The sequence below is a fragment of the Misgurnus anguillicaudatus genome, chromosome 11, assembly GCF_027580225.2.
Source record: "Misgurnus anguillicaudatus chromosome 11, ASM2758022v2, whole genome shotgun sequence".
In the NCBI taxonomy this organism is placed as follows: domain Eukaryota; kingdom Metazoa; phylum Chordata; class Actinopteri; order Cypriniformes; family Cobitidae; genus Misgurnus; species Misgurnus anguillicaudatus.
This window is the reverse complement of record NC_073347.2, coordinates 9,221,581-9,246,096: the sequence shown is the minus strand read 5'-3', so window position 1 is coordinate 9,246,096 and position 24,516 is coordinate 9,221,581. Positions and strand designations below refer to the sequence as shown.

General features: G+C 38.4%; 1 protein-coding gene across 5 annotated transcripts in view; it reads right to left on the bottom strand.

Moving 5' to 3' along the window:
• ubr2 (ubiquitin protein ligase E3 component n-recognin 2) overlaps window positions 1-24,347 on the bottom strand; it is a 36,600-nt gene extending 12,253 nt beyond the window's left edge. For 2 of the 5 annotated variants that reach the window (XM_055170865.2, XM_055170868.2), the window contains exons 1-23: window positions 24,175-24,347; window positions 19,477-19,736; window positions 18,903-18,981; window positions 18,036-18,146; window positions 16,878-17,008; window positions 16,648-16,786; window positions 16,455-16,517; window positions 15,999-16,119; window positions 15,815-15,919; window positions 15,466-15,554; window positions 9,519-9,617; window positions 7,795-7,958; window positions 7,559-7,658; window positions 5,430-5,558; window positions 5,153-5,336; window positions 4,987-5,048; window positions 4,787-4,897; window positions 4,597-4,662; window positions 3,228-3,350; window positions 3,053-3,116; window positions 2,819-2,943; window positions 399-451; window positions 214-316 (exon numbers count right to left, since the gene is read on the bottom strand). In XM_055170865.2, coding sequence (XP_055026840.2) covers window positions 214-316; window positions 399-451; window positions 2,819-2,943; window positions 3,053-3,116; window positions 3,228-3,350; window positions 4,597-4,662; window positions 4,787-4,897; window positions 4,987-5,048; window positions 5,153-5,336; window positions 5,430-5,558; window positions 7,559-7,658; window positions 7,795-7,958; window positions 9,519-9,617; window positions 15,466-15,554; window positions 15,815-15,919; window positions 15,999-16,119; window positions 16,455-16,517; window positions 16,648-16,786; window positions 16,878-17,008; window positions 18,036-18,146; window positions 18,903-18,981; window positions 19,477-19,736; window positions 24,175-24,258 — 2,565 coding nt within the window. In that variant the 5' untranslated portion in view covers window positions 24,259-24,347. Of the gene's footprint in view, window positions 1-213; window positions 317-398; window positions 452-2,818; window positions 2,944-3,052; window positions 3,117-3,227; window positions 3,351-4,596; window positions 4,663-4,786; window positions 4,898-4,986; window positions 5,049-5,152; window positions 5,337-5,429; window positions 5,559-7,558; window positions 7,659-7,794; window positions 7,959-9,343; window positions 9,443-9,518; window positions 9,618-15,465; window positions 15,555-15,814; window positions 15,920-15,998; window positions 16,120-16,454; window positions 16,518-16,647; window positions 16,787-16,877; window positions 17,009-18,035; window positions 18,147-18,902; window positions 18,982-19,476; window positions 19,737-24,174 lie in introns of all 5 variants that reach the window. The other 3 variants (XM_055170864.2, XM_055170867.2, XM_055170866.2) reach the window with 3 other exon arrangements.
• Window positions 24,348-24,516: the final 169 nt, after the last annotated feature.

Genomic DNA, 24,516 nt, shown 5'->3' with positions numbered 1-24,516 from the left:
AAGGACACACCCAAAAACGGCACATTTTTGCTCACACATACAAACTGGGAATTTTAGCATGCTGTAACAAATAAATGGTATTTTAAGCTAAAACTTCACATATGTACTCTAGGGACAACAAAGATTTATTTTACATCTTAAAGTTTTGGAAATGTCCCCTTTAAAACTGAACAGTTGTGCTTTGTGAGGTACAGTGCAGGAGTGCAGTGTTACCTTAGACTGGTCAGCTCTGGAGTAATGATTGAAGTAAAGATTGAACATCTTGGCACACTCTGGTCTGAGTTTATAAAGTCCTCTGCCTGTCACACCAGGCTTCCTATCCCACACAAATCATACAGGATTACACACAAAGGTCAATCCAATAACATGAACCACACTTATTCATAAAGGACACTCACTTAAACAAAGCCACGTGATCAATGACTCTCTCCATGCCGGTCTCCTTATTCTCCTGTAGCCAAAACACAGAGATCGTGATTATTCAGTGATGTTGAATTGTAAAACGACTGTCTAAATTACATAATAAATGTTACCACTAGGTGGCAGTCAAGCCACAGAGAAAAATAACTACTCAACCAATATTTTACCTAAACTGGAACTTTGGGAGAAAAATCAAATACTTGTAAGTATTATCATGCATAAGATGTTCAAGATCAGCAAGGGGAATGTTAAGAAAATTAACAATCCTGGTTCTGGAAACCATCTGTATATTTTATGCAAATTTTTTATCCTCATTTTTATGTCGGTGGTAGATGGCAGATGTTCCAGAATCATTAACAGAACTGAATGGCAAAAAATCATTTTGTTCTTACATTTAAAAAAGATGGATCTCAGCACTAAGAAACAGAAATCTGCACAGCAAGTGAGAATGAAATATAGTCCGTATATGGCCGAAAACAAAAGAGAGTTTTAAGATGAGATTCGAATGAATTAATAATAAAAGAGGACCAATTGCAGGTAAATTATTCCACAGCCTAAGAAAAAGAAATGCCATGAAAAGATGCCTTCTGTTAAACAGGAGGAAAACAAGGAAACATAATATATTGTGCAGCACTTTCTATAAAAATGGAAAGCTTGACATTGACTGAAGTTACTTTGGTCCACTGGGTCCAATGGTTTTTTAATAAGAGGTTGGAGCTCTGCATGTTTAATACAGAAGGAACAGTACTATTGAAACCAATGAACAGTTTATTGAAGTTGCAATGACAATAAAATAAAAAACTGTCATTTATTGTGCTGTTTTTTTTTACAAATGACTTAGTTGTGAGCTTCATTATTTTAAAAAAATCCCATACCCTCATAATGTTTAACCAAAACGCAAATCTCCTCCCCTCTTCCAAACAATCTCTCTTCCAGTCATAAGGTATTGCAGGTGGACGTGGTCCGGGAAAAGATTTCAGTGATTAGCAAATAGCACCATGACCCAACTTCTCCATGGACGAATTCAAGTCAAGCCCTAAATTTTTTCATTTCAAAAGACATTTCACTCAGATATACGTCACCACAGAATAAACTTGGATGCTTAAATGTCCCACGTTTTTATTATGCAGAAACAGTAATAATTAAAGCTTATAGTCAATACTGAATTCTGATTGAACGAGACACAACTGTAGCATTTCCAAAATACTAATCACACTATATAGTGCGACTAAAGCAGCAAACCCGGGTAACGCATTGCAGAGGTTGTCTCGGGTACTGTTTGTTTGATTCGGGGGCGGGGCACGCAAGCTGAAATGCAAAACGTTAGCTGTCGCTGTAATGCTGCGTTCACACCAGCTGCGGTAGAGGCGTCAAGCGCAAGTGATTTCGGCGCGGTAGACGCGATTCCACCTCATTTGCGCAAATGGCGCAAATTGAGCATTGCCGCAGAAAAATGCACCGCGTTAACCAATCAGGAGCTTGCTCTAGTACTGACGTGATTACAGGAAGCAAGCGGAGTCGCAAAAGCCTCTCCCATGACGCAAATTTTTGTGTGAATGGCTCGATGACTAGAATTTCATGCGCGAATGAAGCGAGTAAACTTTAAATGTTCAAGTAGGAAACTAGACACGAATTTGACGCCTCAAACGCGGCTGGTGTGAACCCACAATAAAACACTCTGATATGCGCTGCACAAATACATACGCGTGTCACCGCATCCCAAACGAGCCCATATAACAGAGGTGTGTTTGACATCATGCGCACTGCGTGGACCGATCGGATAATGACATTAAAGCAGCTGAAGAGTGATTGAAGAGCAGACTGCCCTTAATATGCTTTTAAATCTCTCTTTTGGTTATTTAATGTCATACGCCAAACAATCTGGCAGCGTGCATGATTTCAAATACACCGAATAAGCCATAAATTCATAATTACGATGAACTTATCGTGCATATCTTTCTGCATTTTGTAAACCATCTGTAAATTGTATATTATGCAATATTTTATACGCAAGCATATGGGTCATAAAATGTAGTGTGAGTCAGACGAGTGGGGGCAATTGTACTCCGGTATGGTTTGATCCAGTTACATATGATGTGAGCGCACCCTTAGGCCTAAGAACACTAATCTGTGGTAAAAATGTAAATAATTTAACAAGAACTGCCCAAGATGCATCAAAGATAAAAGCAATAAGCAATAAGGAATCGTTTGGAGCCTCATGAATCGATTCAGAATCAATTCTTAGGGTTTCGATTTGATTCAGAATTGATTCTTGACGTACTAATTAGCATATTTGTGATGTCATTATATTGCAATACATAGAAGAATAGCTTTTTTTATCCCACCCCTAATAAGCAGCAGTGTCAGTATCTTATCTCTGTTCTGAGGGTTGACTTACGTTCTCTGGCAGGGCTTTGACCAGCTCACTGTGGGCCATAGGCCGAATGCACAGCTGGTGAATGATCTCTCGCTTTATCTCATCATAACTCTCCACTTGACCAACACCAGCAATGTATCGCTCACCTGAGGAGAACACAACAAATACATGTGTAATTTTTCTCTTGCCATTTCATTTGTCAAACAAACAGACATCTATAACAATGCAGCATGTTGAAGGGTGATCAGCACTTACCCACAACCATAATGACCAGATGCAGCATCTCTTCAATTAGTGTGTTGTTCTGCTGAACCACATCCTGATACAGATAGACACACACACATGCATCATCAGCAACAGTAATCAAAGAGTGTCTGAAGACAGAGAGAGCAATATATACAGAAATGAAGAAAGTGCATGGTAAGAAGACCTTGTTGATATTTTCTCTGCCGTATCTCTTCCTGCAGTCTGCTGAGCTGAAGATATGAAAGAGCTCAAAACGGCTCAGCACGATCATCAGGAAGTGGTTTGGATCCATCATGGAAGCTCCGGCCTATATCCAAAAACAACATTTACATAGAATCATTTATAAGAGGCTTTAATCCAAAGCGATTGAACACAATAATGTATCTTTAAGGGGAACATTTCTCCAGACTTTTTAAGATGTCAAATAAATCTTTGGTGTCCCCAGAGAACGTATGTGAAATTTTAGCTCAAAATCCATACAGATAATTTATTTTAGCATATTAATATTGGCACTTTGTAGGTGTAAGCAAAAATGTGCCGTTTTGGGTGTAACCTTTAACATGCAAATGAGCTGATCTCTGCACTAAATGGCAGTGTCGTGGTTGGATAGTGCAGATTAAGGGGCCAGTCACACCAAAAGCGTTTATGGCAGTTGCAGGCGCCTTTTTTGAATGATATTCTATGGGCAGGGTGCGTTTGCGCGCTGTTTATGCGCGCCGAGCGCCTTGCGGTTTTTTGCCGCGCAAGCGTTTTTGAAGGAGCGCTGAGAGCGGAGAAGCGCCCGACGTCATTCGAGTCTTTCCATTGTCCAATCGAATGAGGGGAGAGGCGGGCCTTACGTTGTGGTGATGGAAGTTTACAGTTGCTTTGAAGAAGCGGACTCCACTCGCTCACTCTCTCCTGCGTGTTTGTGCACCTCTCACCCTTAAACAAGGTCAGAGCAAGCTCCCTCTTCTTAAAGTTTCTGCTAATATGACAGTTAACAGCAAAAGAGTGCTCACGCTTCAATATTTGATTGACAAGACAGCTGACTCGGTGGTTGCTTAGCAATATGAAAAGCCGCGTCGCACTGCTCTTTTTTTAAAAAAGGCAGTGCGTCGCGCCTTGCGTTTGCAAGCGTTTAAAGCGCTTTTGGTGTGACTGGCCCCTAAGGGGTATTATCCCCTTCTGACATCACCAGGGAGCCAAATTTCAATGACCAATGTTTTTACATGCTTGCAGAGAATGGTTTACCAAAACTAGGTTACTCGGTTGACTTTTTTCACATTTTCTAGGTTGATAAAAGCATTGAGGGCCCAATTATAGCACTTAAACATGGAAAGTCAGATTTTCATGGTATGTCCCCTTAAATCAAAACATTTTGACCAATGAAATTTCAACATTTTGGCCTCTCACTACCACATAAATCAACAAAGGACAAGAAAATAAAAATTTCACAGTGAAACAGGGGAAGCTTACAATACAAGTTGCTTTGAATGTAGTTAAAATGAAATTTTTCTTAAAATAGAAATGCATTATTAGTGAAGTTTCAGAGGTACGTGAAAGCTACTGACCTGAAGCATGACGAGATCTTTATCAAACATCTCCACCCGGCACTTCACATTGTGATAATAATAAATCTGTAATGATAAAAAAAACGTTTTATTTTATTTTATGGGAAAGCACGGTTTACAATATTAATCAATTCTTTAAAAAAAACTGTCACCGTTATTAGAATGAAACAAAAGCAAAAAGCAATCTTGCCTGATTGACCAATGAGAAGCCGTTTCTTCTCCACATCCCAGCATGCACCTGCGCACAGAGCACTAGGCAGCGGAGCGGATGCTCGATCAACATGGGTGGACTCAGTTCACTCTTTAGTAGGAAAAAGAGGTCTTAAAAAGTGCTAAAACTGTCTGTGAAAAGCATAAAATTATCCGGAAGACTAAAACCCTAAAACCTACCAGAGGCAGCAGCTCAGGGAACCGATAGGCAACTTCTGTTTTGCTCAGCAGAGCATGTAAACCTTATGGAAAAGAAAAATCAGTTGAAATGTTATTACATTATTAGAAGTAGCAAGTTATGTATTAGTTACTGTGTATTGATAGCATGTTTGTATGTCAGTGTCACCTGCTAAAAGGCGTGACACAGGCAGGTGTATGCTGACTTTCTCCTGAGAAACGCAGTAGCGGATGGTGTCTACGGAGTGGCCGCACATGGTGAGGGTTATGGGCTGTTCCCCGTCTGTAAAACCACTGTGGCAGTGAGTCAGCGCGCTCAGGCACTTCTTATAGGCTTCAATCAGCACTCTCTCCTGCAGCAAGACCAACAAAAGACTTCATTTCAGCTGCACGTTGCATTATGGGTAACATACACAACACATAGTGATTCTTGATCAGTCACTCTCATCACTGGCACACCATTCCTGCATCATTGAGATGATGTGTGTGAGCTTCATTTGTAAAGTAAACGCTGCCTCCCATTCAGGCTCCATCTCTATGTGCTGCCCCACCTGACGCACAACTGGGTCCATTCCCTGCAATAAAAACACATAAACAGGTGTTTTTACGTCCGCCTCAAATGTTTGGTTTAAACCAGAGGGAAACCCCCTTCATCTCTCTTTTCTCCATTAAAGGGACAATAAGTAGGATTTACCCCCATCTAGTGGTGGAATTGTATTTTGCATTCAAACGAATAGTGCTCTCTAGCGCCTCGCCTTTCCAAATGCGTGTTGCAACTATGGTAGCCATTACGTACTCACTGATCTCCTTGTCCGTGTCAGCTGGTTAATGTGTTCTGAACGAAAACGCGTTGGTAGGCTAGTACTTTTTGTCCCTCTCTGCTATTACAGTTTATCAGTATGGCGGAACGACATGAAAGCCTCCTTGGACTTACCCGTTTAATGCAAGTAAAGAGAAGAAATTCTAAGCTTACAAAGAAAAGTCAGATCACTGGCAGAGGTCATTTGGCACCAACGAGGACATATTTATGAATAAAGACATTGATTTTGATTAATAAAACACTTAAAACCCTACTTACTGTCCCTTTAAAGACCACATATTATGCAAAATCCACTTTGCAAGGTGTTTGGACATAAATGTTTGTTGGCAGTGTGTGAACACAACCACCCTACAATGAAAAAAATCCACCTAATGCTTTTTAACATCCTCAATAAACCAAAGTAGTCTCATGAGACATGCTGTTTTGATTCTTGTTAATGTGAAGTCATAGTGAAAAAGCCCCACCCACCGCAGACTGGTTAATAAGTGATTGGTCAATTTTACCAAATAACTTTACTAAATGTGTTTGTTAGCATGTTGTAGCACTAATGCGGCTAAAGCTACTATTGTCTCAGACTGTCTGGCGCTAGCACTTTTTCCATAGCTTAGCCTAATCCATTGAATCTGATTAGACCATTAGCATCACACTAAAAAATAACCAAAGAGTTTCGATATTTTTCCTATTTAAAACTTGACTCTTCTGTAGTTACATTGTGTACTAAGGGGGGCGTGCACACCAACGCTTTTACGCCCGCGGCCGGCGCATGTTTTCAATTCATTTCAATGGAAACTCGGCGTTTTTCAAATAAGCCAGCAGCTAGCGGCTTTCTCCCGCGATGAAAACCGGCGCCCGGTGGTTTTTCCGCGCTCAGCGCTGAGCACCGAGAGTTGAAAGATGTTCAACTTTGGAAGACAAGCTCCGCTCGTCAATGTCAGTTTTCACACGGCCGCCCAATCACAGTGGAGGAGGGGCGGGACATTACCACAGCAACCAACCGGCTCACAGCTGAAGTATCACAGCTACCAAAGCGCTCAGCTGAAGAAAGCTGGCACTCAGCTGAAAAACAGCTGGTATTCGGCGTCCTCAAGGCGTTTCCAGCCGCGTTTAAAAGTTTTGGTGTGTCCAGCCCCTTAGGCCGAGGGAAAATTAAAAGTTGTGATTTTCTAGGCAGATATGGCTAGGAACTATATTTAATTCTGGAGTAATAATCAAGGACTTCGCTGTCGTAACATGACTGCAGCAGGCGCAATGATATTACGCAGCAGCTGAAAATAGTCCTCTGCTACTGAAAGATACTAACTATTTTATAACTAACTATTACAAAAACTATTTTCGGCTGCTGCGTAATATCATTGCGCTTAGGAAAAATATCGAAACTCTTTGGTTATTTTTGAGTGCAAGGCTAATGGTCTAATCAGATTCAATGGATTATGCTAAGCTATGCTAAAAGTGGAAGCGCCAGATCCGGAGATCAGCTGAATGGATTTTAAAACGATAAAAATCAAATGTTTAACTCTAGGGGAGCTGGAAAATGAGCATATTTTTAAAAAAAGCACATTTTAAAGCAACCTCAGATGTAGTATGATGGTAGCCAGTAAGTCAATAAGTTAAAAAAAAATGCTACTACAGCAAACAAAGAAATAAAATTCTAAGGTCAAACAGGCATGGCTCCGAACCAAAAATTGTAATGCGAAATCAACCTTTGTTACCAATCTTAATACCCCCCCACACGCAGTCTCAGGGTCAGATAGTTACCTGCATGCATTTTAGCAGCTCCAAAAAAGCTTCAAAACCTTCCAGAAACTTATCCCTGAGCTCGTTGGACCATTCTGTTGGACGGCTGATAAGTACATACCTGCAAGCAAAGACAATGAGATTATGATGACACTCATATAGCTACTAAAAAACTGAACATGAACAGCATAAAGTTTCAGAGTTGTTTTTGGAAGTCAAATGGTCTGCTGAAAGAAGCCAAGCTTTCCAGATCTTACTTGAGGTCTCCTATAAGGCTCTGGACTCGGCGGAATTTGAAGGCCTGTTGTGCAGTGTAACGTTCAAACTGAAAGCGGCCCTGCAGGTCTCTGTGCCTGAGGTGGTCCACGAACGTTTGAATGATGGTGGTCATCAGGTTCTCCTCTGTTATCAGCATCCGAGCCTGAGAAACGGTTAGGAAAGAGTGAGAATCCAGAGATGCAGAAAACAGAGACAACCCGGCCACAGCTGTAAACAGCTTGGCAAAACAGACTAAACAAGTTTGTATCTGCAATATGAAGATGACAAGCAATGCTTTCACGTTAACATTCTCAAGCATAGGTGACAGGGTTCCCACACCTTAGTTAACTTCAAATTCAAGGACTTTCAAGGTCCAATATCCTCAAATTCAAGAACTAAATGTGGGGACACATTTCAAGTGAGAGCAAGATTACTTCGTGTTACCTTTTAGGATACATTGTTACATTTCCCTTTCGAGGGAACTCACGCTTCATCACTGCGGTGACACTTTGGGGACGCCTCCAGCGGTAAGTGCGTCTGAATGTGTATACAAATTCAACCAATGGTGAGGCTTAACAACAAAGACAGGGTGACGCGGGAGCCGGAAAGTATATCGCTATCTGAAATATTGCCAAAGACGGCGTTACAGGGACGCAGGAAGTATGACAAGGGAGACGCAGCGTCTCGTTCCCTTCTCAGGGAACTACAGTTACATACGTAACCCGAGACGTTTTGATGTGTGAAACACAACTATGCAAAAAAGCATTTTGGTATGAATCTACATTCGCATACAGAAGATATAAGCACTTAAAGCGATAGTTTAGAACATGTGCTTATAAAGTCTAGAATTTTTATTAAATTATCCTACACTACACAGGGAATAATATGGATTTTTTTCCAGAAAACTTCTTGAATAAAATAGATTCAAGCACTATTAATGAACTGTATCAATGTACGTATATTTTCAAAAACTTTCCAGGGGCTTGAATCCCCCCCACCCAGATTCACAAACATTCAATCATTTCAAGGACCCGTGGGAACCCTGAGGTGAGGATGATCTTTATCTGATGGTGTTTGGTATTAAAGCATTTATGCTCTTCATTAGGTTTAAACTAACAATACAAATTGTAATCAATGTGCATGTTCACAGCTGTGGCGAGATTTCCAATTCATTCTTTATTGGATTAAGGTGACAGGCTTATGCAGGGAATTGTGGGATTAATGATAGAGCAGAAAGAGCAAAGTTAAGAAATTATTTTCAAAGCAATAGCTGATGCGGACAGTGCAATACACTGCAAACAGCGTTTTAATCATGCATGTATATCATAACTTCATAGACTGTGAATTAAAAACATATTAAAGTCATCCACATGTACATACAACCCCAAAATATCAGAATTTAAATTCGTTTACTTTATATGAGAAATAGTTGCACTTTCCTGAGAAGCAAAACAAGAAGAGGAAGAGAAACACAAAGACAGACAGAAACAAAAAAAGATGACAAGTCTTCTTCCTCCCGGCAGGGCATCTCTCCCTGCATGTACTCACCAGCGAAGGCACGGTGAACATTTGCACAGAGAGGTCAGTGACGGAGAACTCCCGATCATGGTCATCTTTCACATAGTCGCTCTGCAAGCGCTCATAGTTCTGCAGGCAGCAGTGAGGGTAGAGAAAGAGAGAGGCGGGAGAGAGAGGAGAGGTGTGTGGGATTGACTGTACTCACCACAGTAGGGGCGGTGAAGAGCTGCACTGACAGAGATGTCACTGACACTACACGCTCGTGATCGTCCTCCATAAAATCTGTCTGGAGGCGCCGGTAATTCTAAGGGAAGTGGGAAGGGGGTACATTCACCGTCTAGGTCAGAGGTCAGGGGCCATCTTGCCCTGCAGTTATGTCCCCAGACTCTACGTCCCTGGCACTTACAGCAGCTATGGGACCGGGAAATCACTCGGCTACCGCGTAGGTGCGTCTTAAACTATCTAAAGGGTGGAGCTGAGGGAGATAAAGTTGACCTTTTGGTTTTTATAAGAATTTCTAAAGCGGAGCAATTTGATCCAAGGTTTGAATTTCTGCCAGCCCACCCTGTCAGTCACACTTGAGCGCTACTGGTACAGACAGATTTCCTGCTGTCACACTGTCTGACACTGAAGGGACGGTCTGAGGACTGCAATAGGCAGCGAACCAACTAGAGCAAGAGTAACACTGTTAAATTATAGTATTTTTCTCTATTACATACAGACGGTCTCTAAAGCTCATATCATTTATTGGATGGGGGAAAGGGGCTCATACGGAGATGTCTTATTCAACGTTAAGCGCTCCAGGAGGACATTTAAAAAGGTTTTAGTAAATCATCGCAGATCTGGTTTATTCTATCAATGCTTGTTGAGCTGCATAAATTCTCTTCTATGTACAATGTAAGATAACATCTCCATCACCAACTGTGCCATTTACTTGCAAACAACAAAAAATAATTGTCTCTTGTCTCTCAATTTGTAAAAAGTCAAACTCGATTTAACATTTATCCCAAAACAATACCTTAAAGGGACAGTTCACCAAAAAATGAAAAATCTATCACCATTAACTTAATAATCTTATGTTGTTCCAATCTTGTATATATTTATTTGTACTGCTGAATACAAATAATTAGGGGTGTCATGATTCTCCAAATCCTCGATTCGATTACATTTTCGATTTTAAGGTCACGGTTTGATTCTCGATTTTTAATTCCTTTTTGAAAGACAAAAAATGATATGTCATTATTATTTATTATTATTATAGTTTCACATTAACATGCACATTGTATGCTTTTCCTTGCATGGGGGTTTGTGGGCTTCACTTTATGCGAGAGAGCTTGTAGAGAGGATTCCTTCTTGCACGCACATGGACTTAATGCGCGCGTCCTGGACTCCTAGCATCTGAAATAAAACCGGTGCGTCATAAGCAGCTGCGCTTCTCTCTGTCTCACGTGCATGCGATCTCGCATCTGTCCAAAGTAATCCTTGCATATTTGTTCAGTTTTGTGTGTTTCATGCGAGCTGAGGCAAACTATCCCTTTTGTTTAAAATATAACCCGCTGCATCTCGGAGCTGCGCTCTGTCCGAAGTCAGATCACTAGGTAGTAATCCCGTTTAATGATATGCATTTCAAGGAGTTGTAGCAATAAATCCCTCGTGTTTAGAATATAAACCGTGTTCTGCTGCACCAATGTTTTTAAAGGCACTTCTGAGAGGTTATTTTCCCCCGCTTGGCAAGCCGACCGGATGTGACATGGGGGCATGGCAGCATCGACGATTCCATTTTTTTATTCGAAGTTCGAGGTTGTGACTTAATTTCGATCGATTTCGATTTAAAAAAGTATATTTTTCGGGACACTTTAAAATTCTTCCACACTGCCGTCATGTTTGCTGCATTTATAAAGTGAGTGCGCCTATCACTGTACACTGGTTGCTATTAAATTGCATCATCAAAAATTTTATTGTTCGGTAAAATTCGGTCTTTCACTAATTGCTTTTTTGCCATTTTATAGTTTCAGTTGCTTAAAGGAACAGTATGTAAGAAATGTATATCAATTAATCATAAAATGGCCCTGATATGTCACTAGACATTAAGAAATCATTTTCATTTCAAATACTTATATCACTGACAACAGTGGTCTGGCCAGGATATTGTCATTTAAAAAGTTGCAGGAGTTGCAGCCCTCAACTGATGTTTATGCTGTCATTTTGTGTATTGGCCACGTGGGACCCGTTCTTTGTACGTCGCTTAATACACCCGAGATCTAATGAGACAACCGAGATGTTTAGATCTCTCTAATTATGATATCGCTTATTTGGTTCTTTGAACACCACTGCTGTTGATGATTAGTATGGCAGGATTGAATTATCTGAGATCACTGCGCATTCATGCACTGCAAGAAAAGGCAATACATATTGATAGTAGAAACACTGATCAGCAACGCTGTGATTGGCCAGTTGTTACAATGGCCAAGAACACGCCCACTTTTTAACCCCTGCAGTCTGAGAGCTATTGATGAAAGGTTGTGAACTTTTTATGACACTGAATTTACAAACCCAGTTAAAGCTACTTTTGTACATAAATCACCATAAATAATGTAAAATTTTCTGTAAAAATAAAATCTTGATATCTTTACTATGCTTGTCAAAGATTGAAATTAATGATTGTAATTAAAATTTGATGCTCCTAAAGCACTTTAAGTCTCTTTTAAAAACAGTTAAATGCTATTTTGTCAGTTTGAAAAAGCAACTTAAAAAGCAGAATAAATAAAACACAGGTGGTGGTCCTGCATCTTCATGTGATGTGCGGGCAGGAGTGATGTCTCTAAACTGCCTGATTGTGCAGATCATCTCTGGAGCATTGCTCTTTCTTAAACCCACAGCCAATGCAACAATTTAATTTCTGATAAATAAAATTCGAATTGTAGTTTTTTTTTTTTTTGTGCAGTTGTAGATAATACACCAACACTTTTAGCAGTTCTCAAGAATGTGTTAAATGAAGTATGATGTGCAGTAAGTGAATGTAAATGTTATTCTACATCAAAAGATTATAAAGTGCAAGTTTCTGAGCAATGCACAGGACAGTAAAGATCCTCTCAGATGACAGTCCTTTAGAGAAACTATATGCAAGTGGTTAAATAAGTTTACTTCAATTGCATTATTCTTAACTGATTTCTGACTAAATTAGCAGTATTCCACGTTAACAGAAAAGTGTAATAAAGAAGATAAAGATAAATGAAAATATGTGCAAAAAACTTTTTTGGTTATTTTGGTCATTTTTGTCAGGAAAGGGACAGGGTAACATATTTCTAGACAACGATTTAAAGATAGAACAGATAGAAATTCCTAAACGAAAACCCTTTCATGCATGACATTGTAAGCTACTTGACAATCTAAAGAAAAAACTAAAATAGGAGATTAGTTTATTCAAATGAAAATTATTTCACACTGAGTAATAGTCTTTATTGTACATAACTAATACATCTATTACTGCTGGGTATGATTAATTGCTGTTTTTATTAAGGAAAATTCAAACTAATTTAAAATTAATGTGATCAGCATGTTTGTCTTCTCATTCGTTTAAGAATAATAATCAAAACACCTGTTACACAAAAACAAGTTGCACAAGTACAGAAAAAGAATATTTGTTATATTATATATTTTTTAACTAACACCGCTAAAATATTTAATTAATCTATCCTTTTTTATTACGTGTTGAATTTGAAAAGCCCTTCATATTAATCATGCATCTTACGCAGATTGCGCTCATATAATGGAGAATACGCGACTGTGTCAGAATTTTCGTATCACATCCGCTTAAAAAGGTACAAACTAATCTTGTTTACATGAAATAAGCCTGCTCCCGGACCTGTTGCAATGACAGCAAGTCTAGGATGAGCTTCGAAGAACCAAACGATCCAAGATCATGCCAAATCGTCAACAATCAAATCCAGCTAACTGAGTTAGCGACGTACCAAGAACGGGCCCCAGTTGTGTGATTGCAGTACCAGTTTTAGCCACAAGTTTTGTGATTGCAATACCAGTTTTGGCCACAATCCTACATACTGTTCCTTTAACATTCGGTGCATCCCTACAAGGCATTTTTCCATAATGCTTTAAGTTAAAAAACTTCATGTTAACAGAATTTTTATTTGATTTTACAGAGTGAGAGACAAGCTGAAATGTATTGTGGTTAAAGGCAGGGTGTATGATTTTTGAAAAACATTTTGGAAGCCAATCAGCAGTAAGGGGCGTGTCTACTAATCGACATCGTTGCTTAGGTTGTGTATGTGTGGGGCGGGTCTATCAACAGAAGGTCCAGATTCTATTGGAATAGAGGCGTGTTTGTTTAGGTGATTTCAAATATTAACATTGGCTTTCAGAGATCATGCACCCCACCTTTAAAGCCAACATTTCACAATTTCATTTTCATGTGGAACCTATTATGCAATGCATTGAATCTAATAACAACAGTCAGCATACAGTTTATCACAACATTGCCGGAGGTAAAAAACAAGTGTTAAATAAGTCTATTACCTGCTATAATGCAAAATTACCCACTACTAAAAGCTACAGCAGGTATGAACATGAACCCACAGGCAATGCAAAATGTTTTTTAATTACTATAACTGAAATGTGACCATGAACCACAAAACCAGTTAAAAGTTGCACGTAGGGGTGTGACGAGATCTCACAAGATTAAATATGTATCGCGAAATTAATTGTCACGAGATTTCTCGTGGAGGCGAAATGCTGTCTGTTTCTCAAACAAAAGGCTGCATCCTTTGGAGGCCACATTTGTATACTGCATACATGTCTTATTACAGAATATTAACAATTATAAATTTTACTTTAGCTAATTGCAAATTGTTGTAATATCCTTATGACATGCAAATGTAATGCTCAGTTAACTGAAATAAAGCAGACTTGATGACGTATGGAGTCTGCGTATGCGACCTTCGTAGGATGCAGCTTTCCGTTTGAGAAAAGGCCACATTCTTAATGTCAGCATAAAGTTACGTTTCTGGCTAAACCTTTTTCAATACAATGTGCATGCATTATATTCTGTCTTTTACTGCGTGTGCTTTTTTGTTTGGGTTCCCGATAATGTTCGTCTGAGACGCGTTTTGTTGGTCTGTTGATCGGTGCCAGATATGAAGTGTCTCAGCAGATTAAACCCTCATTCTAAGTTTACATGATTTAATGTCTGCATGTTCTTGCTCAAGAATAACAGTGGCTACATCATTTCGATTGCAAAGAATTGGACAAATATGAAAGATTGAAATGGTTTCAAATGTTATTTGGCTAAAAGTGAGCATCTAAAGTGAAAGTAAAAGAAGCGGGCCAGTTAGCGCCCCCTGCAGGCAGGCATTATATTAGAATGGTTTTATTACAAAGGCTACATATTACTGTAATGTGTTTACTTGTTTTGAGACTTAATATTGACAATGCAATAATAATTGGTTCAAATAATGTCATTTTAAAGGTTATTGCTCACTTGGGTATATTTTTATTACTAAAATATATCAAAGTACTTCATTATCAATTAGCAAAATAATTGTTAGGGACAGTCCTAGATTAGTTAAAACATCTCAAAATAATTTCAGCTTCCTATTCATTTATTTTATCATTTCTTTAAAAAAAAGTAAAAATCTCATCTCGTCTCGTTCTCGTGAACCAAATCTCGTGTCTCGTTACACGGGTATATTTGTAGCAACAGCCAAAAAATATTAGGGTTTTGAGTAAAGATCATGTTCCATGAAGATATTTTGTAAATTTCCTGCCAAAGATATATAAAATATTTATTTATCATTAGTAATGCGTGTAGCTAAGGACTTGGACAACTATAAAGGATTTGGACATCTTTTTGCAGCCAATCCCCATAAACCATACATTAAGGGTACGTTTATTTATTTTGCTTTCAGATGACATATAAACTTCAATTTTTAAAAAAAAAATTATCCTTAGCACTGGTTTTGTGGTCCAGGGTCACAAATATCCGTTTCATGGCTCAGTGTGAATGCAAAAGAATGGAAACGCAACGGTAATGTGGGTACATGCACCATTTTTTACCCCTTTTTTTCTGAGGCTTCATTAAGTTCTTATATTGTCAAATCAAGCAAAATGCCCAGTATCACAGTGATTGAAAGTCTTACCTTCGCAAACTGAATGGCAAAAAGTTTCTTGTACTTTGGATCCATAAGCAGACTACTCATGAAAAGCTGGTGGTAAACATTTCTCGCTCCTACAGGTAAAACAGGTAAAGTAAACCATTAGATCTACCACCATGAGCTTAGAGAATGAACCTGTCATGACCCCCAATATTACCTCCAAATTAAAAACATGTTACTTTCTTTTTTTTTTTTTTACTTTTTTATGCGCCTGAGAAAAATAATGTCAATAACTATTATTAAGTAACATCACAATGGCTTGATCTTATATTACTTTGAAATTCATCTAACTACAGGCAATATCTCAGAAGAGTCAGCACGCTCATTCATTCACCTTTCCACATTTTGGAGTCACAGAGCATGAGCGTGTCCACTAAAGAGTTTTCTCCATTCGGTCCTTGATGCAGACCCACCAGACACAAGATCCTCCTGAGAGCATCTGCTGAGTGACAGTAACACACTTTAATTTACAAGCAACCCAAAGTCTCAAACAACAAAGACAGGATGGAGAAACAGACCTGAAGATCTGATGATTTGGCCGAGCCAGTTGAGAGCTTTGAGGGCAAAACACTGATGGGCCACCACAGAGGAGTGCATGACCTGAACCCGTAGGGGCTTTGTCTGCCGACTCGTGTTCCTCTGCAAAACATGTCCAATAATTTCAAAATTCACAAACAAACTTTATTTTCTAGAGATGCAAGTCATATATCACAAAGCTGAAAGGTGACAGTGCATTTCTATGAGCACAGGTTATGGCAGAAATGTGTTTGATGCCTTAAAATATTGCCTACATGGGCTGCTCAGTCAGTATTAGAACAGAGGCATCATCATTGCTTGTGTAAATTGAGGGAGATTACTCATTATCACTTAAATGCAAATAATTTCAATCAGATGTGAAACGCTCCAAAGAAAAGTCTTTTCAGTAAAAACCGCAGAGGAACAATCCAATCGATTTATGATTGCTGAGAACTTACCACAATAACAGATTTGGCCTGTTCACAGAACTGGAAGTCCCCAAAGCGAACAGACTTCCTGCCCTGAAAACAGTAATCAATACACTACTAAAGCAGAAACAGACCTTAAACATGCAGCTAAACACCACCAAAATATGATCTATGTTGAATTACACATGAAACTAGTATTTTTTCAAAACAGGTGATCACTTACATCTCTGTCCACTGTGGTAGCAAAACTAACAGCCTCTTTCTGGGTACAGTTCACAGCTTTCTGTAGTGTGTAGATGACCTGCTCGTACGTGTGCACTTCATCATTGAACAGCATGCAGTAGTATGTGTCTCCACGCGCCCTTCAGAAAAACGCAAGCGGGTTACGTACAATTACACTAACCGGCAGCACAGGTATAATGTTTTACAGGATAAGCTTTGTTTGTGTCTTACGGTGGTTCAAGGCCTTCTGGCAACTCATTCTCTTTTTCCCAGGTGAGCATGTCCACAGCGTATTTGAGAATGATAGAAAATACATTACGTGTGCGGTCGATCATCTGTTCTGACAGATTAGCCAACGGATCCTTCTGTGAAACAAGATGAAGTTAAAATTACCTGATTAAATAAACCATTCAATTGATATATTAATCCTTAATATCCATGGCTTAGTTTATAAGATGTTGGCACTAGCAAGTAAGTTACATTACGCCAAGTTTAATTCTGATACTGTCTGCGCCAGTCATTTAGGCATATTAAGACATTAGAAATAAGATCCTTTCGTGTGATTACGTAGTGAAAGATATTTCTGTCTAGTGGAGTTGGTAACTGAACCGTTTCACAGTTAAAATCATATTGATTTCTGTATTAAAATACTTGAACAGGATATTGAATCTACAGTCCTATGCCAGTCTGTATTTTTATCACATTCAGTTCTAAAACAGTCAGTAGGCTTTAACGTAGGGATCAGATTTTTTTTGTGCCGATACCGATTTTTGTTTCATCAGTCTTAGCCAATGACCGATACAGGCTGCCGATTTTCTTGAGCCGATACCGCAATTTACATCATAAAAATGACACGATGATGCCAAATGTTACAAGTCTCAATTTAAAAAAGTAACATTTATTGAACTTAAAAAAAAAACTATTTAACAAATCGTAAAAACAGGTGGTGCTATGGAACCATGAACTGCACTCTCCCCAATGACGAGGAACTATCAGCAAAGAATATTGATTTCTAGCACTTTACTACTACAAATATATATAGAGATTAGAAATAAAAACCCGCTTTGTCCAGCTATGATCAGCTGTTAGGCTGAGCTTTCGAATTTGTCATGGAAAAGTTGGTTGTTTTTAGTCACACGACCTGCAAACGCTTGCGGCTTCCAGCACTCTGTCTGTAAATAATGCCGGAAAAAAATCGGCGAACACAGCAGCCACATATCAGCTGATGCCGATACACATAAATCTTGCAAAAATCGGCCCGATATATCGGTCTATAACTACTTCAAAGAAAGTGTAAACCCCCCAAAAAATTCTGAAACGAATAGCTCAAAGAATCAGTTGTTAAACTCCCATATATGCAGTCAAGACTATGTGAGAGAGATGCAATACCTTCTGTGAAGAGTCACCGATATTGGGCTCGTGTTTCTGACAGTAAGGGCCCTTCTTCCAGGCTTCTGTATCACCACAGTCACAGAAGCCTCCTCCTCCTGAGGTGGTCATCTACAGAGAAAATAAAACACTGAAAACTCAAAGACATCTGCACAAGACAGCTCACAGCTGATGTCCTACACACCAGAACTACTCAAATCTGGTTTCTACAACAGATCTGCAAAAACTTGCAATATTTTTTAAATGTCAATAAAAGAATGATTGTGAAAAAGCGACATCGCAATTAACCAATGTTATCAGTTTAAAACAAATATATTATTTATAGTATACAATATAGTTTTAGTTTTTTATCCACTTAAAAAATCACCACGTTTTATTTTGTGCCACCATACTTACTCGTGTAACTACTCATGTAACCGTCTTTAAATAAGGAAAACATGGAAGTGTTTGGTGGCTTTTAAATTCATCCCTGTTTGGATCCTAAAGAATGAATGGGGCTAGGCTAAATGCTAACACATTCACGACACGTTGTACAAAGATTAAAAGTGCATGCATTGAAAAAAAGAAAGGTATGTATAATTTCATCTAAGTTGAGGTAAGAACATAGTGAAATATTGAAAAACGATGGTGTTTTCCTTTAAGGAACTCCTTTTCTGACTCAGTAGGGTTGAGTGGACAGAAATACAGCCCTGAATAATTTAGCAGCGAGAAGCCTCACAGCACATGGGAGCCACGTGGCACTGGTGTGTCCAGCTCCTGCTGCTCAAAACGAGATTGACCTGCACTCATATGTATGGGTAAGCACTTTAAAATCTTAAATGAATGTGGCTACAACATGCTAGTGTAAATGCATTTGGTTACTCTTACCCTGTAGCGGTGCTCTTTGTGAACGCTGCCCAGGAAGCACTGCATACACAACACGCAGGTTGGGTCGGCAGCGCAATCTCTGAAGAGAAATTAAATTATACAGTCACATAAACCCTTCATCTTTAGTTTATAAAAGGAATGCATTAATAAGAATTGAAATATCAATTGCGTGAAGTTTAAATGGCACTGGTAAGTAGATGGAAAGTTGGATCACTAGAATCTGATACAAAGCTAGAGGTCCACAATGCAAAATATCCATCATATAACATTTGCATCGGCCAGGTCAGATTGTAATCGCATTATAATATACCACTGTGATAATAATGCATAAAACAAATGCACAAAGAAAGCACAGTAGATCTGTTTGAGTACATGCTTCGGTCACCTCCTGCCTATTTGCCGGCTTACAGTGATCTTGATTAAAAGACTTAACTAACAAACCTGACCTGATTTAGCTTTCCAGACATCCAGCAGCTGTTAAGGTTTAGTATACCTCACATCATTCGAGTCAAAATGTCTACAAGCAGCAAATTGTGAAATGTTTTGGCAGTCATGATGTGAAACAACATTCTACCTGCATGAATACGTTGGCTCTCCAACTTTAAAAACATGACCACAGAGTTGGGAGGGCTGGTTGCTCTGTTCCAGCTTGGCCAAGCCCACGGTCGGCTCTTCTCCGCAAAGGTACCACTCCAGCGGGCCTTGAAGCAACAGTTGGGCCAGCAGATCCTCATTCTGAGGGTTCAGGTTGGGTCCCAGGCAGTAGATTTTGGGGACAAAGCAGGCCAAATGCTGGTACACCTCTTTGTGCAGGTTGTCAACCTCTAGCCATTTCTGTGGATGGACGAGTAAAATTAGACAAAAACTTTCTAGTCAAAATATTAGAAATCCAGTCCTTTCTTTTCTTTTTCTTTGCTTTTATCAGTACTTATTTTCCCATTTCCAACATAATAACAGATTTATAATCAGGGGTGCGTTTCCCAAACAACGACGTAACTCGTTGCTGAACGACCATGACCATAGTACGATGCATCGTTAGAGAAACGAACTACCTTGTCACGACTGTTTCCCGAAAGCATAGTAACTTTGTCGCACATTCGTCGTTTGAACCATGTTGATTTAACAACATAGTTGATGATGTCACGTGGGAGGTGAAATACTAATTAATCTGTGCAAATCGATTTAATGTCAGATTATTGCTGTAAATAATATATATTGCATCGGAAGACTGATTTTGTTATCGTGATTTAGTTATCTGTGGTTTATTTTCAAGATATTTAATCCATGCGCAAGTTCCCTCTTACGTCACTCCTTCCAGGGATTCCCCAGGGTCTTAAAGCTCGTAGGTCTCAAGTGCAGCGCTTTCATTCTGTTTACAAATTTAAAGACGTAAAATAAAATTGTAATATATTTAGAATGATGAATTTAGACTGTACTACATTTTTTTGCTTATTTTGTTCAAAGGCATGAGCAACGTAAGTCTACATATGATAATAACAAGGAACGATGCTTCTAACGACAGGTGAAGAGTTGTCGTTCCAACGACAAGTTAGCGATCGAGTTTGCCAATGTTCATTTGAACGATAGTTTCGGGAAACACCAAATTGTTGAACGATGTTAATAACGATGGAAATTACGATGTTCGTTTTCTAACGATGCTTTTGGGAAACGCACCCGTTTATAACTAGGGTTGGGTACCAAAATCCAGTACCGGTATGCCACTTGTACCTGCAGCATATGGCCAGCATGAATCGGAACACAGAACGTGTCGATTCCACCACTTGCCACACATGAAACACCCTTTATTTAGCGTTACGTTTTCTAGTGTTTTCTAGATTCTCATTTTCATTTAGTGTTAAATTATTGCTTATGTTTTAATGTATATTTGTCTCAATATGTTGTGTTTTGTATTTACTTTAATTCATATAAGTATGTGTGCTTTTAATATATTGTTTAATTTGAATGAATTATTTTCATTAAAAAAGCTGTTCTATCATCCAAAGTCGTTTTGTGACACTTTTTTCAAAATATCGGTTTAGTCACTGGCACCATTTGAAAAGTATTGACACCGGTATCGTAAAAAACCCAAACAATACTTTTTTCGTATAAATTACTGTGATGCATATCTAACCTATATATTACAAACAAATACCCAAACCATTTAAATGGAAATTGGCAATGGAAAATAGGTCAGGTGGACAAAGGTCAGATCTGAATAGACATCGCAGTGATCAGGTATTATATATTTTTTAACTGCATTGGTTGATTTTTGTGTGGTTTTACTATAATAACACAGAACTAGTGGTTATTTTTACTGGAAAACATTTAGCCTATATTTTCAAATAAACCAGGTTATTATAAATAAAATAGTAAATTTCTATATTAATGCTGCACGTTTTTAACTGTAATGAACTAAACTGCAATAAACGCCTAAATAAAAATTCTTACTTGTATTGACTTGTTTGGGTCACGTCACATTGTATTTGGCAATACTCCATATTTGTTTTCTTATGTAAACATTAAAGCAGTTTGGATAATAAAAAAAACAGCAGAATATCTGTCAGGTGATGTGTGTCAACTGTTGCACCATAAACCCTCACAGGGCTCCAGACAACCTTTTATCACTAGGAGCACAGTGGCCCCAACTGAAAATTTTAGGGTAGCCATCAGATAATTTAGGGGCACACACCGTAAATCAACATGCTTACCAAATATTCAGATGTCTACTAATTTCCACTATATTACTAATGAATACTTTGATGATAAATGCAGAAAGTACAATGGGCTGTTTCAAATTCAGTGTCACATCACAAAAAAAAGGTCAAATTTACTGGTCGCACACCCAGATACGGCTCTACGACAAATCGTAAAAATGGTCACAATCTGGATTTAAGCACCCACACGATCATATTCCTAACTTACAGTTAGGTCCATAAATATTGACAAAGGCACATTTTGTGTTATTTTAGCTGTTTACCAAAATGTATTCCAGTTAGTCATATTATGAATATTGGTTTACAGTGAACACTCTCAACTTTATTTGAAGGGTATTCACATCCAAATTGGCTGAAGGATTTAGTCTGGACATTGTAAAGGGGGTTTTCTTTATAATGGAGAGGATAATGCGATCATCCATCACTATTATCCTATATAGACATACAGGATTTTTATGTTGCTGAGCTAACCAGTGTGTTGTTTTTTTAGTCAGGTTGTAAAAAATTGGTGATCTGGTCACTCTTAATGTTCCTGCTATCTAATGGATTTGTTGTGTTTTGGAAACTTAAATATGGTCTGTATCACTTGCATGGAGATGTCCCTGAACCACATGATTTGGGTTCACAGCCACAGCTTTCAATGCAATTGCCACACTTAAAATCAACTCCAGACCTTTAACATCTGTCATTCATGAAGAAATTATTTAACAAATAGACAATACCTGTCCATAAAACAGCTTTTAAGTCAACTGTCCCATCACTTTTGACACCTTTAAAAAGGGGGAGCTACATATTAAACGGCTGTAATTCCTAAATCAAGCGGCATACATGTATGTCTATCTGTTAATACAACAGAATAAGTTGTTCGCTTTATTTTATTATTAAAAATAAAAACTAGGAAGCCTATTTAAATGCTTATTTTACCATTGCTTTGTTTAAAAGGAAAGTGAAAGAAAAACTATTCTCCACCAAAAGGGATTTACTGTTTTTCTTACACTTATAATTGAAGAAAAAAAAAAGTGTGGGTCTTAAGATCAAAGTTTAACTGTCTAGGTGGGTCCTGGATTAAAAAAAGTTTGGAAGACCCTAACATATAGGTTTCAACTAGCTCTTTTTAACCAAAAACATGGTATCATTATTTCTTTCTCCATTATATACTTGCAAAATTAAAATTATAACAGAAGTACTACGCTGAATGCTATTTGACATTGTTATTGTTCTGTAAAATTGAATCGGTCTTTCCACATATTCTGCTTTTTGCTATTTTCGGCTGAAAATTTTCGGTTGCCAGGTTTTTTCCCAGTGCTGAAAATCACCCTTAAAACTCCCATGATAACGAAAATCATCCACTGTACTATTATAAACAGGATAAATATAAATAGTGTTTAACTTTGACATCTTTAATTGCAAGGATAAATACAGTAACAGCCTAGCTGATGTAAAAAACAAGTCTGAATCAAAGTTTGATTCTTTGAACCTTTAAAGTTTATAACAATATTTGCATTTGTCAAGTCGTACATGTTGCCACCATTTCAACATTATGCAAAAGGAAACAGGGATTAGGTATTCAGAGTAAGCTGAACTTGGCACTCTTTGTGTCTGTAGCACAATTACAGTCTCTATAGTGACCCACTAACCTGGATTTAGTGCACAAGCATAGGCAACAAAATCCAGTGCCTGTTTTAAGTTCTTTAAATAAATCTGACTAGAATTGTAATGCTTACCAAAAGTACAAAAGATACAAGTGTAACATATGTAACATATTAAGATCTTGCATGTGGTTTTAAACCAGTCAACATCCAAGCACTTTTGGTATAAAAAAAACAATATTTTTTAGAGAAGTATAATCATGTATTTAAGGTGTAGTTTGCAAACCAACAGCGCTTGAATAAAAACAAAAATACATAACTAATGTATAAATAATTTCATGGGTTGTAAACCACAGTAATGGTTAAATTACAGACATAATGGTGTCAAATTCTCCTTAGCCATGAGAAACCAGAAATAACTTCAAAACAATACGCAGCTGAGATTGTGATTTTATTACACAATTTCCCAGTTCAACCTGACAATCTGCTTGTCAGAATCGATTTGTATTGTTTGCCAAGGAAGCTGTCCATGTAACCAGAATAACTACCTCAATATCTGAGTGAACACCTGCTTAACAAGAGATGATGAACAAAGCAGCTAACGTTAGTGTTGTTTTTACCGCAGGCTTTTCAAAACCAACAAATCTTTAAAAAGCAAATTTTGTCTAAGCTAAAACTCAGATGCGAAAAATAACCCGTTACAGAAGCACTTTAATATATCTCGGTGTTATATTATAGAAATAAGTATGTAAATCGAGTGTCAGGTGTGTGTCGTGGAGCTTGAGGTGTTAACACATCACTGGTTAGCTGTTAGCGCGTTAGCAAGAGCAAAGAGATGAGCAAAACAACCCGAACTGAAGGAGCGAGAAAAACACTAAAATCACCGCGCCCGCAAAGATATTAACTCCCAACTATATATTGTTCATTAGAAGAGACGCTTTTGATAACGTTTATAAAACTGTCGCCTACCGCAGCCGTGTCCTTTGCTGAGAAATTAAGGAAATCGCTACACCGAGCGCAGGGTACTTCACTATCTGTCTCGGCCGCCGCCATCTTTACTTCAGTCAGTGGCCAGCAGAAGCAGCAACAGCAGCGGAGAGGGAAGCGGAAATCAGCCGCTCGCCCCACTTCCGCCTGCGAGCAGAAAAACTTTTCAGCTGACTAATGGAAAAGTGTCCTGTCGTTGTCATGGTGACAGGCCACTCCCTCTCACATGTTTTTGGCCAGATATGCGACTCTGCCAAATTTATTTTAGTAGGGTACAATAAAACGCCACAGAAAGAAGAAAGTCAAAGAGTTCAAAGACATCAG